Source organism: Mastacembelus armatus, chromosome 7 (assembly GCF_900324485.2).
Source record: "Mastacembelus armatus chromosome 7, fMasArm1.2, whole genome shotgun sequence".
Lineage (NCBI taxonomy): Eukaryota > Metazoa > Chordata > Actinopteri > Synbranchiformes > Mastacembelidae > Mastacembelus > Mastacembelus armatus.
In genome coordinates this window covers 24,106,760-24,120,233 of record NC_046639.1, presented here as the reverse complement: position 1 = coordinate 24,120,233, position 13,474 = coordinate 24,106,760, and the positions used below count along the sequence as shown (strand labels likewise).

The window sequence follows — 13,474 nt, the reverse complement described above, 5'->3', positions numbered from 1 at the left end:
CCCTTTGGAAAAGCTTGTTGTTGACAGACAGCATTAAAATATGTGCATCTTTTATTAGTGGCTTTATTGTCATGTAGTGTTCTTTTTGAATCTGCTGTGTTAGTTTTCTCCCTCTGACATGTTCCCCAGTCACCCAAGGCTGCTCACCACAAGGATGATATCAGGAATAGAGTCTGCAGCCTCAGTAACACGCCAGCAAAACATGCAGCCTTGAGGCAGCCACATGGCATGCCTTCTTTGAAGTATCAGCAGATGTAGATGAAACGTGAAATACTTTGACGTAGTATACTCGATGTAGTATTTGGTCCAGATAATGGCTTATGGTGGAGGTGAGGATGTGATTTTGCTCAACAAACTGAACTGATTCTCAGTCTCATGTGAAACCTGCTTCGGGAGTAGAGTCCTTTTGCACTTTAGGGAAGTAAAATAATTAGTATTTGATGATAATAATAGTTTGACTTTTGCAGAAGTGAAACCATGAATGAACTGACTAAAGCGTCAGCTCGTAAAAGAATAACCAGACCATCAGTCCATCAGCACAAGTACCTGGACTCTCAGTGGGACTGTTATGTCTTCAGATTTTGATACTCAACGCGTCTCTCAGCTCCCACAGGTCCACAGGTGGTGAAATCTGATATACGTGGATCCAGGAGTCAGGCAGCTCTGTTCTGCCTTCAGAGTGATCGATTTGGAGGAGGCCAATTTACGTTAGCAGGGCCTTAAGCATGACAAGCCAATAATTGTCAGAGATCGGCTGGGGAGGGTGATTGAAGGGGGACCACCCTGTCTTTTCTCAGGGATCTGTGCATCAGAGGTTTTTTAGTTTATTCAACTTTGATCATGGTCACTGTATTTTCCACTTCATTCTGTGGGTATCGGCCCAAATCATTAGAGCTCAAAATGTTTAGTTTAGTTTTCCAACCTAAAGAAAAGTTGTCTTTTTTTTCCAGCCCAGTTACAGATTATTTGATGGTTACACTATCAAATATCAAATGGTTACACTAGACTATTTTTCTGCTTTTCTTTGCTTAACGTTCAGTATTCCTCTTTGGGTTTTGGTTTGTGAGCTGTAAAACATCTGATTACATCACTCTGGGCTACACTCACGTATATTTTTTACAGCATTATGGTGTTTTACACACCAAGTAGTTGGTTTCAGAAATAATTGGTGGATTAATCAATAATGCAGTTAATCATTAGTTGCAGCACAAATCATTTCTTTAGATTGGTATCCTTTTGAAAGGTTCCTCTCTTGTTCTTTTTCTGTATATTATCTTGGTATGTGCACTTTGTAGCTGGGCCTTTGGGCATGTGTGCGGCGTTCCAGGGCTAATTATTTAGAGGACCATAAAACATGGTTTTACAGAACCTTGCTGGACCACCCTGAAGCCTCCTCAGAGGCCTGGCAGTGAAGTGGACCTGATGGTGCCTGTTGTTGCAGAAGCTCTAAACAGCACTCTGCTGAGGTGTCATACTCTCCCTCATTCTCCCCATCGATTTCTGTTTTTCACATCTCATGTCCTTCTGTCTGTTTCTAATCCAAATGTTCAGCCTTTTTGTCTTTTAGTACCCACTTTATACTATGTGCCTTCCCTTATCGCTTCATGTATTTCATATAAACCTGCTGTTGGCTGGTGCAGCTGTTGAAATCTAATTAATTACGATTTTAGATCTTCCATCTTGGCCAAATATGTGTTCTAAACGTTCCACCTATCAGCCTACCAGCCATGCAGTCCTAACTTTGCTCTCATCTACTTCTTCACTGCAGCCACAACATGCTCATAGTCAATATAGTCAGCATAGTCAACTCAACATAGTCAATATGTGGCATGTTAACAACAGTCGGTCACCCCTGCCAGCCAAACACCTTGTTACTGAGCAGAAAGCTTAGCAATGAAATCATCATTTGGGTTCACATGCTGCACTTAGATGAGAAAAACAACATGTAGACATTTACTGCAGAGCTGATATTTCAGCTGAACCTGAGAGAGATTTACACAGATACTGTTTCTGGACCTAATTTCAAGGAATGTCTGTGCTGAGACTTCAGTTTAAGCTAATAGTTGAGCATCTGTACAGCATATATTGATGCTTTCTTTAGTCTACTCAGTGTTATCTTTCCCTAGATATGCTTTTGTGTTGCAGTTAAACAGTTTACAGAGCAAAAAGTGGCATTAGATACTTCTGACTTCAGTGCGTCACAGTTTTATAATCATGTGGAATGCAAGGCTGTTTTTCTTTTTGCCAATATGTTCAGTGCTGATACTATAAAATAGATTATGTCTGAAGATATTGTATTTGTGACAGCTATTATCTTTTTTTGGGTCATTTACCTCAGTGGCACTGCCTGGCTGAACAAACATGAGCCCCTCCTGAAAAATAGAGTTAGGTGAAACTAGTTGAATCCCACTCCCATATCTTAATGCTAAATATGAAGTTAGCCAGTTAGCTCACTCAGGCACAAAGACTAGAAAAAGAAATGACTTTAATTTTTAATTTATTTGATAACTTATTGTTGACAACCGTGGCTACTTCAACAACGATTGACTGATGTAAGCCCATTGGGAGGTAGTGAGATTTGTTATCACTGCAGATGTGCATGAGCTCTAGTTTCTAACATCAGTCCCTCTGGCTCAGTGAAATCTAAGATCTGATTGGCTGATTCTTTCTCCTGACTGGCTGGTTGCTCACATGATAGAAATCAACTTCCCTGTTCTTCTTTAGTTAGCCGTGAAAAGCAGGTCAGTGGACCACCTCTCTCACTCTCACTCTCTCAGTCTCTTGCCACATTAACTTATGATTCCCTCGTCTCATGTCCTCACATTCTCATTCTCTGCTGACATGTTTTGTCTCGGTTTCTTTTTCATGCTGTCACACAGAGATGTCTGCACGTCGGACATCTTACCTTAGTTGTTTAGGATTCATACCCATACATAAACTGTTTGTTTAGGTGGTGGAGGCGCAGAGACGCCCTGCCCACTGTTGTTGCCTGTCCTGCTTTCGTAGTCTGCGCATACACATCCCCAGAGCTTCTTGTTGTTGCCGTTGAAGATCTGCAGGCGCTGACCCACATTCTCCACTGTAGTAAATTATGACGGCAGTACTACTACAACAGAAGCTCTCTTTTGCTTATTATGCTTACACATCATATGTACACGGCTTTAAACCAACACACAATGTATACAACATTACACTGCTGTGTAACACCCCTTTCTGTTCCATAAATCCTAGTGACTGTGATTTCATAAAGTTGGGTGTGGTTACTATAATTGCAGACACATACGCACTAATACAAACGTTGCACCTCATATCGGATTAATGGAGATGATGTAATTTATGCTGTCAGGCCGTATGCATCATTCATCACTACTAGTATTTAAATTATATATTTGTTTAGTTTTACTTTATATCTTAGAGTGTGGGAATTTCCTTTCTTTTCTTCATAATGTCACTGCAGGGACTGCATTTCCATGCAGGGACCATTAGTTTCCTCTAATGTAATCCAATAACTTGACCCTGACCTTTGACCTGCTATTTACTGCCTCTTGGGTTGGAAGGAAAAATGGAAATCTATAGAGTATCATATTACTCAGCATGCCATACTGCTGGGTTTCTGTTTTTGATGACGTCTTTTATCTTACTTTAGGTAATTTTACATAGTACTTCATTTTAAGAAGACTAATTCTTGTAATGGTTATTTACTTTTCACTATAGGTCGCAGTCAGAAATGTTTGGTTAGAAGCCTCTAATATATACCGTGTCTGTCTGTTTATATACCGTGTCTGTCTGTTTCTGCAAGTTGTTAATGGAGGTGTACTCGGCTGATGGTATTTCATGTGAAAAATGACCGTTTCACTTACACACTCTCTCTTCCTTACTGTTTCCAGGATGAGATGGAGGAGTTGAGATCTGAGATGCTGGAGATGAGAGACATGTACATGGAAGATGATGTGTACCAGCTGCAGGATCTACGGCAGCAGCTGGAGCAGGTACATGTGTTGTCTTGTTGCACCCTCTTTGTCTGCAATGTTTTAATTGCACCACACAGGAAAATTAATTGTTTGTTTTGATGAATTGATTCCTGATATTTGCACAACAACAATGGATGGAAATGGGCATTATTGTGCATTTATTATTTGCTAGATTTCTTGAAATTAAAATAATAAACAATTTGCGTTGCATTTGGGTGGAAATCCACCTATTGTTTTACGTGTTTGTATGCTGCATGTCTTCTGTTGTAAGGTTGTTGAAAGGTGAGTTTTTCCTGAAGGCACAATGAAGTGAATTGAAATAATATAATCTATTCACTCTGTTTCTGGTTCTTAGGCAAACAAGACCTGTCGCATCCTGCAATACCGACTGAGGAAGGCAGAGCGGCGTTCCATTCGCGTGGCCCAGACAGGGCAGGTGGACGGAGAGCTGATTCGAACACTGGAGCAAGACGTCAAAGTAAGTGATTATGTGTTTAAGCAAATGACTAAAATGGCTAAATGGAGATTGGAGAGGTCCTGAAGTCAATAAGATGCATATTATTGCTGTTTATGCCCTAGATACAGATAATATACTACATATCTGAAATATGTAATATTGTTAGTGAATATAGTAGTGATGTTAAACCGCTCATTCTAAGAGTAGCTCACTTACCAGAGAAAGATAAAGACCCAAGATGCGATGACCTCAAATAGATGCTGTCTTTTGTTATGGTGCCCTTCTGGATGGATTTTATGTTTTCAAGACCATTGTTATGACCCATTTTCTTCATAATGTTGAAGTCACAAGACAGTGCTGAGGTCTGGCTTCCTCTAATTTGTTTAAAGAATTCCCCTGTTTAAACTATATATGGAATAAGTCATATTAACTTAGAAACACTGAATGCCACATTAGGACTCTAAATGGATCATACACGTGTTAATACACTTGTAATTGTCTTTCTATAATTGTGAGGACACTGACGTAATGTACGCCATATGTACTGTAGAAAGACTCGAGTCTCCCAGCACAAACACAAAAACGTATACGTAAAGCAGAAACACTCTTTTTTTTCTAAGCATCCTTGTACACAATGGTCATCCCAACCCATTCAACAATCCATGATAATGGCCAGTTATATGTAAACACACTGAGATCTGTGTGTGTGTTTTTTTTTTTTTTTGGCATGCTGGCCCTGGACTGTGGACATACTCTGTCAAATTCCCAGTGTTCGTGCAACATTTTCCATGTGATGGAGGATACAATGAGGCTTTTATACACTCTAAGAGAGAAAGTGTGTGAGAGAGGGATTGTGATGTCACTGTCCAAGGGCTCTCCGCCTGCTGTTACTGTCCATCTCTCTGCTGCTGTTTCACCATGTGGTTGTTTTGGAAGGAAGGAAGGAAACAGGGAAGCAAGAATGAAAGGAGGGAGGGGAAGAAGACGAACGTACATCCTGTGTCTGGGCATGTGTGTGCACTGAGACTGAAGGGGAAAAAAAAACCAAGATCGGTTACTGCTTGAAAATTCAAACCAGCCAATCAGAATGTGAGGATGAGGCGGGGAGGAAAACAGGAAAAAAACGTCTAAAAGAGACAAAAAGCAGTAAAGCGAGAAACTAAGAATAATCTATAAAAGAAGCAAACGCAGGTGTGATGAGGAAATTGAGAAATATTTAGGACAGTATGAATACATTAGAATTAATATGGGAGTCTGACTGGAATTTTAATCGTTGTCAGTGATAGCACTGGGATATGGATTCAAAGAGGTCAGAGATAATGGAGAAAACAGTAAGAGGAAGCTTAAGAAAAAAAGTAAAGATTGAAGTCTGTTAGTAAAGGAGGGTCATTAACACAGGAAACCTAAAAGATAAAATGCAGTCAGACAACCCTGAATCTCTCTCATCGCGTGGCTTTTTGTGTTTTCTTGAAGGCTGGGCCAAAGATTCAGATGCCAGGTCAGGTTACACCATGCTGTACCACGTGTGTGCGTGTGTGTGCGTGCGTGCGCGTGCGTGCGTGTGTGCGCGTGCATGTGTGCGTGTGTGTGCGTGTCTGTCTGTCTGTCTGTCTGTCAGTGCACACTAAGCCATTGCTAAGCTTCTCTTTTGCAGTCCCTCCTCTGTTTATTCTGGTAGCTTCATCATTAGCCTTATAAAACACTCACTCCTGCCTCTGTGAGTCAACAGTGAATCAGCCCTACTGGAAAAGCAGTTCAACAACAGGAAAAAAGACGGTGGCTATAAACATTTGACCAGTTTGAATATTTTGAAGCTCAAGTATTAATACTAACGTTTGCAGCTGTAAAGGCCTTGGGTTCATGTGTTGCCACAGAAAAGCTAGAGTACAAGAATACAGCAGGTTTTTTGGAGGCTCTTCCTAAGTAAATGATACGAAATAAAGCAATGCATCTGTCTACAGCATATAATCTTTGTGGTGCTAAATGGTAGTGCAATAAGAGAGTTTTCTTGTTGGACACACCCAGTTTGTGTTGTACTTCTTTCATCAACTTGACCTTGACTTGAGTTTCTCTGCACTGAGCTGCTTTATAAAACTAATTGGTTTAACTACAGCTAATACTGAGGCCCTGATTTGATGACTCACAAATCAGCAGATGTACACACACACACACACACAGACTGATACGCACATACGGACTTTACAGACACTCTTTGCCCTCTCTAGTTCTTATACTGTAATTTGTGTTAATTTACTGTCTGTCTAAGAAGTCTCACTGTTCATGTGACTTTTAGGGAAAGAGAAAAATGTAATGACTTGTTTGTACAAATGGGTTTGTCACTTATGAGACCAAGGCATCTCCTTATGTACATCACATGCTCCTATTTGTGTTATTTTTAAAATCTTATGGGTTTTGGCTCGTACGTGACTTTCTGAGTGTGTGTTGTGTGTATGTTTGTGGGGGTTTAGTTAGGTTATGACAATCCGAATTTCCATGAGAATTTCTAACATCATTTCCTGCCCTACTCACACACTACTCTGGTTCCCACAGGGTGCGCACATCTGGACGCGCACACACACACACACACACACACACACACAGATACAGGAAATAGTTGTTAGGATTCTCATGATGTCAACACAGTGGTACTTCACCGTATTTGCAGGGAGAATCAGTTCTGCATCAGCCTTAAGGGGCTGCCTATTAACCTATGTCACTTATGACATAGGTTCTTTTGATCCCGATTTCAGCCTGGAGCATTTCCATTTATTAATGAACCACTTTACCCAACTAGTACAGACATATTTTCTCTAAAAGCAGCGAGGGACTATGGAGTCTGTGTTCTGGCTGCTGGTTGCCCAAATAAAGGAAAGACCACTGACTGTTACACTGTAAACCAGGACAGCTTTACAAGGCTGTGCACAGTGTTTATGCTACATATGGAACTTGTGTACAGGTAAAAAATATATACAGTAAATGAAATGGACACATTTCTCTCCATGCTGTTCTTCTGGTTCTCTAACCTATTTCTATTCTTCCTCTTCCTCTTCCTTCTCACTTCTTACTTCTAAGTCAGTTCAACTTTTCACAGCCCTGCTTTCTATGTGCATCACACCACTTCAGTGCTATAGCTACATGAGCTGTAGTGCTGTGTTGACATTATGAGAATCCTAACAACTATTTGCTGTATCTTTTGGCCTGACACACACATTTGTCCCAGAATATCTGTGACCTCAACCATCATAGTTACAAATCTAACCCCATAACTAAACTTGAGCTTTATTCTGACAGTATCCTTAAGAGTAACATTCAAAAGGTCTTTTAGAAGATTTCAGGATCGGACAAAATGCCTGCACTTTCCTCTCCCTCAAGGTTTAAACTCAAACTGGTCCTCACAAAGGCAGGAGCACAGGAGCACACCCAGTCATTAGATAAGAGCTGGGAAGCAGCGGTACATTTATCAGAAAAGGGCCAACAACCAGCCTCATCTCCATGTGTTATGTACAGTGTGTGATAATGTGTGTCTGTGTGTGTGTGAGAGCTAAAATTGGATGCCAGATTGTTGTAGTACTGTATGAGCTCCTGGAAAGCATTCATCTTGCATCTCTCCATCTCACATACACATACATACACATGACAGATCCTACCATGTGGCAAGTACAGTGTCTTTGCAAGTGTCCCTGCTGACAGTGCGGCACTGAGGTTTCCACTTGTCTGCATTTTTACAGTAGGAAATGTGACAGGCGAGGCCGTGCCAAGTTACGGTTGCTAAGCTGTGATTGGACGGTCGTTGCTGAAATGATCAGTTGATTGGTGAATCCGCAGAAAGAGTTTGACAATCAGTTAATCTTATAATACATTAAGCAATCGAAATGAAAATATTCACTAGTTCAACCTCAAAACAAGCAATATGAAGTTGTTTTTCAATTTTCTAACATTTTACTGACGAACCAATTCATGTTTGTATGATGTCTGTTTGTGTGATATGGATGCTATGACACTGTTTGATGCCGGAGGTGAGGTTGCACTTTTCAAATGCCAAATTAACAAGTCAAGGATTGTGAGAATTCATCACATTCTGTCATCCTTTGTCACTTTCCTCTGTCCCTCGTTTTCTCTCTCTCTCTCTCTGTCCAAAGATAGACAGAACACAGCCTGTACTGGGACAGCTGTCACACATAATGGTTTTATATTTAGACATCAAGCAGATTACTTGTGATGTAACGTTCTCTAAAGTGGCATTGAAAGGCCAGAATGTTGAGTAAATGTCCAAAAGGTTAATGGGATCAACGATAAACATCTACACCAGGGCTGCCTTACTCACAGTCTCCTGAAAAACACAGAAATCATAAATCATGAAAGCTGCTACGTACGGTGGCTGATATTCTACTGAAAATCCACGATCCCCTTATGGCTTTGGCATAATGTGACATGCATCGTGTTTGGGTTTCATAGCTGTTGAGTTACTTCTTGTTGTGAGATGGAGACGGTACCCCCACAAAAACAGCAGTGATGAATTACTGCTGTGACTGAACAGTGTAGATGCAGGTTGAGAAGTAAAAACATCGAAAGGCCAGTTTCTTGTCAGGCAGCCAAGGCTTCATTATTTTATATGCAGTTTGAAGCTGTGCAATCTGTTTAGCTAATCAAAGTATCTCTACCTGCCTGTCACATGCTAACCAGACACTAATGTTTACCAGGAAGTTTATCATCCAGGGTGGATGTTCCAGTCAAAAAGGTGGAAAATAACTGTGCTGTTATTAACTTTGAATCTTTACGTTTTGTGCACCTTGATTCTTATACTCTACTGTACTGTATGAAATTTCATACTTTTTTCATACTCCCTGCAGTTACTGTATTTATTACTGTGCCAGGCTGTACAATCCACAGTGATTTGTGATCATTCACATCAAGCAGAATGAACCAGTGCAGAGTGCTGACACAGACACAATTACAGATCAGGTTTTACATCAGTAGAAACTCTTAGGTTCCTACTTTACTTGACAGCAAAATGGCTAAACCACTGAAGTAAGCTAAAATACTAAATACTAAAATAGACAAAAAACAATGCATCCATAAATAAAATTGTTGTACCGGCCATAAAAATGTTGAAAAAGCTATGGCAAATTCACTCAAAATGCTTTTGTCCATAAATTACACTTCAAAACCACAAAGGTTTTTTTTTTTTCTAAAAGCATGTGATAAATAAATTCATTTTGTATAATGTCCTGTATAATACCCAGCCTGCACAGTAAGAAGGTTAGAATTTCAAATCCTATTAGGGCTGAAAGGTAAGTTAAACACATCACAGTGCTACTTCTGCACTAGAGAATGATAGCTCTTTTAAGAATTCATTGTCAGACAAAATGTCATCCTTACAAGCATAAGCATGTGCACACACACACACACACACACACACACACACACATACACACAGACACAGACACACATACACACAGACACAGACACACACACACAGACTTTACTAGTCACATTTCAAACCTCTCTGATAAAATCTACTGGGAGAGAAGTCATTGCAGCAATGACCGTTATGGAAACACAACTGTATCTGTGTGCGTGTGTGTGTGCGTGTGTGAGTGTGTGCGTGCGTGTGCGTGCGTGTGCGTGTGTGCAGCTGAAGTGCAAATAAGCTGGTTAACAGGAGTAACAAGACTGTTTGTTGAATGCAAACACACAACCACACACAGTTTGCATGAAAAAGATCCTTTTGCTAACTGCCACTTATTAAATGATAGTGCTATTTGCCTTGGGGCTAATGTGTGTAAGTGTGTTTTTGAGTAAAGGGACAGTTAAAAAAAAAAAAAAAAAAAAAAACCCTAACTTTTTTTATTGCTGTAGGTTTGATGTTTCTGTTCCTGATTTCATTCTCCCTCTGTGACACACACACACTCTTTGCACCAGCACACTCGTATTCTTTCACCCAGCTCAGCATCACCCTGTCTGAATGCTAATTACACCCTATAGCTCTGTTGCTGGGTAAAAGCTTCAATTGTGTTAGATTCCTTCATGTTTCCCTTTCACTTAGCAGAACAATAGCATTTATGAAGAGGCAAGAATTGAGAAGAGGGAGTTAGAGAAAGGAAACAGAAGCCCACAAACATGCAGGTGTGAAATAATTATAGATGTTTTCTCATCTTAATGCTTTGATGAAAATTAAACACCCAGTGGTAATCAATCACTATTTATGAGTGATTCAGCCCACGTAAAGCTCTGTGAGCTTTCAGCCGCCAGCTGTGAAGAACTTTGGTTATTAATTCACCAACACTGATATTGAAGTGTACTGGGATCTGACTGAGAGAGCCAGAGGGCGTATTGTTTTAAAATATATAGTCACTACAGAAAATAATCAAATCCCTTCTAGGGACCAACACATTAAATAAATACATTAAAACATGAATTTGAGCTCAGGGAGCCAGAGTGGCCAGTACAGAGGGGCATTGTGGGGCCCAGCTGGACCATGACCCTGGTACTGGTTCAAACTCACTCACACACACACACACACACACACACATCTACAGACAATAAATAAACACAGCTGTATAACTATGACTCAGACAGACACTAGATACACGCATCAAAAATGATACACATGCACACAACCAGATACATATAATTAGGAATTGTTAAAAGTATTAATTACACGGACGCACAATCAGATAAATACACTCTTTTGTGCCGTGATTACACCACATCTGTGCTTGGTATTCAGGCGTCCCTTCACGCAACCAAAACATACAATGTTTAAAAATGTACATTTTTTTTAATAGAACAGGCAGTAATACATGCTGACATACAACTGTGTTTTGTTTCAGCACCGCATGGTTAAAATGATCTTGCACACATTATTACCTATTCATAGTGTGCGCTGAATAGATCAGAAATGTATCCAAAATAAAGTGTACACTTTCATGATTGTGAAAAATGATTAATTCCATCAAAATAAAACTCTTAAATCATCAGATACTAAAGAGATTCTCCCACTAGATTAAATCAGGATTGAAGTTAATGGGGTTTAAGTGCATTTATAAGCTACTGAGTTAACACAGATGCTTTTCTCTGAAACTGACCATATTAATTTAATCATCTCCTAATGGGAATCATTATAGTTTCCTTTCACTAATCTAATAGCGAGCAAGCCAATCAAATAAGCGTTCACTGTGAAGTTAAAGGGGTATTTATTAAAGCAAAACTACTTTTCATCTGCACTTTTTATCTTTGTTTTTTGAATGACCCAAAGGCTGACTGTGCACAATACACTGGATGAACATCTCAAACTTTAGAAATCATTGAAAAATATTCTGCCATCACTTGTGTAGAGCTGGAGGCATGATCTGATTAATTTAGAGTTTAGGGGCATAAGACTGTGTTACGTTTCTCTGGTTTTTAGCACTGGAAACTGCATGTCTTTGGGTTGGGACCGCTGGTTGGACGACATAAAACATTTGAAGAGGTCGTCTTGGGTTTTACTGATTTAAATTCTTGCTGTAGAAAATTGTCAATTGTTACAAATTCTTCCTGCTGCTTTTTGCTGCTTATTTCACTTAGTCTTTAGTCTCTAATCTAATCTTAAATCTTCAATTAGAGTTGACTTTAGTTTGACTCTTTGACATTAGACACTTTTAATGAATAAATGCCCTTAGGTTGAAACAATCAGCTCCTGCCAGAGTGTCATTAATGATCTTTTTGGCTTTATTAGATGAAAAAAACACCCCCATGCATATTGAGTTATATATGCAGAAAGACACACTTCACAGGCTCAGTTAAAATAACTGGTCCTGTTTACACTGGCTGCGTTTCCAGTACATTTCTATTGGTTAACAATGATATAAGATTCAGTTTTTTTAACTGAACAGAGACTAGTAACACAAACAGTAATCTCCTGTGCAATATCCAAACCCATGACAGTTAAAAGGTTATTGGACAAGGTGGTCATGTAAAAACAAACACAAGGCAAAACACAGTCACTCGGCATCTTTTCAGATTTTTCCAGGTGGGGAACTGATGGTGACATACATGAACTCTTATTCCTCCCTCTTCACTATCTTAGGTGGCAAAAGATGTCTCCATCCGTCTCCACAGCCAGCTGGACAGCGTGGAGAAGAAGAGGAGTCGTCTGGAGCAGGAAAACGAGGAGCTGAGGGTCCGACTGCAGGACCTGGAGGTCGCCAAACAGGTTCTGCAGCAGGAGATTGACAAGGTGGGTTTAAAATATACAAACTGTGGGTTGAGGCACAGAGAGGCAGAAATTGCTTTCTGTTGAGCTATTCGGCTGGCTAGATGGGATAAATGCTTTTTGTTTGCACGGATGTGGATACACACATGGATTCTCTGCTCTACCAAATGGCTCAGTGAAGAGCTAAAAACAGGAGATTTCTAGTACAAACTGAGTTTATAGTGGCTTTTTAAGTTTAGGCTCAACTGGAAATTTCAGCTAAGCACTGAGGTTCAGACAGATCCTTATTTAGGCTGTGGTTCTTTCGGCCCTTTGAAGAAAACAAGGTTTTCTCTATTCAGATTGACTGTGAGCATCAGGAGAACACGTCTCTGTTCTCATCTAATGCTGACTCCATTTCTGCCACTCTAGGGACGTTGTTGTTAAACCAATTGTACCCAATAGGGCACTAAAATGAAAAGGAAGACTATAATTTGATGTTAGGGCCAGCTGATGTGAAAAGAAAGAAAATAGAGCTGGTGTTGCACTTCCTTTGAAATAGGAATAAATACAATAAACTGAGGGTCCTGAGCACCCTTTGTCCTGGAAAACAGAACTTGAGGACCCATTTTTCCATCCTTGCCTGTTTCTCCTTTGCTACTGTTTATGTTCCCCAGTGTCTGATGGTCTAATGGTCATGGCCTTGGCCCAGCACCAGGCCCCTGATGTGGGTCAGAGTTAGATGGATGGTTGGGTTGCTGGCAGGGGATCTGGGTCTGCCTGCTCCGGTCTAGTTGGGCTGTGTGTTCCCTTGACACATTTGCCAGTTAGCTGTTTGTGGATAGCTGGGAGGGACACTCAGTGTTCCCGTAT

General features: G+C 40.2%; 1 protein-coding gene across 2 annotated transcripts in view; it reads left to right on the top strand.

Moving 5' to 3' along the window:
* The window catches only part of mtcl2 (microtubule crosslinking factor 2), a 71,089-nt gene that overhangs the window by 1,427 nt on the left and 56,188 nt on the right, over positions 1 to 13,474 (top strand). For both annotated transcript variants that reach the window (XM_026332471.2, XM_026332470.2), the window contains exons 2-4: positions 3,888 to 3,989; positions 4,327 to 4,449; positions 12,497 to 12,646. In XM_026332471.2, coding sequence (XP_026188256.1) covers positions 3,888 to 3,989; positions 4,327 to 4,449; positions 12,497 to 12,646 — 375 coding nt within the window. The remainder of the gene's footprint in view (positions 1 to 3,887; positions 3,990 to 4,326; positions 4,450 to 12,496; positions 12,647 to 13,474) is intronic.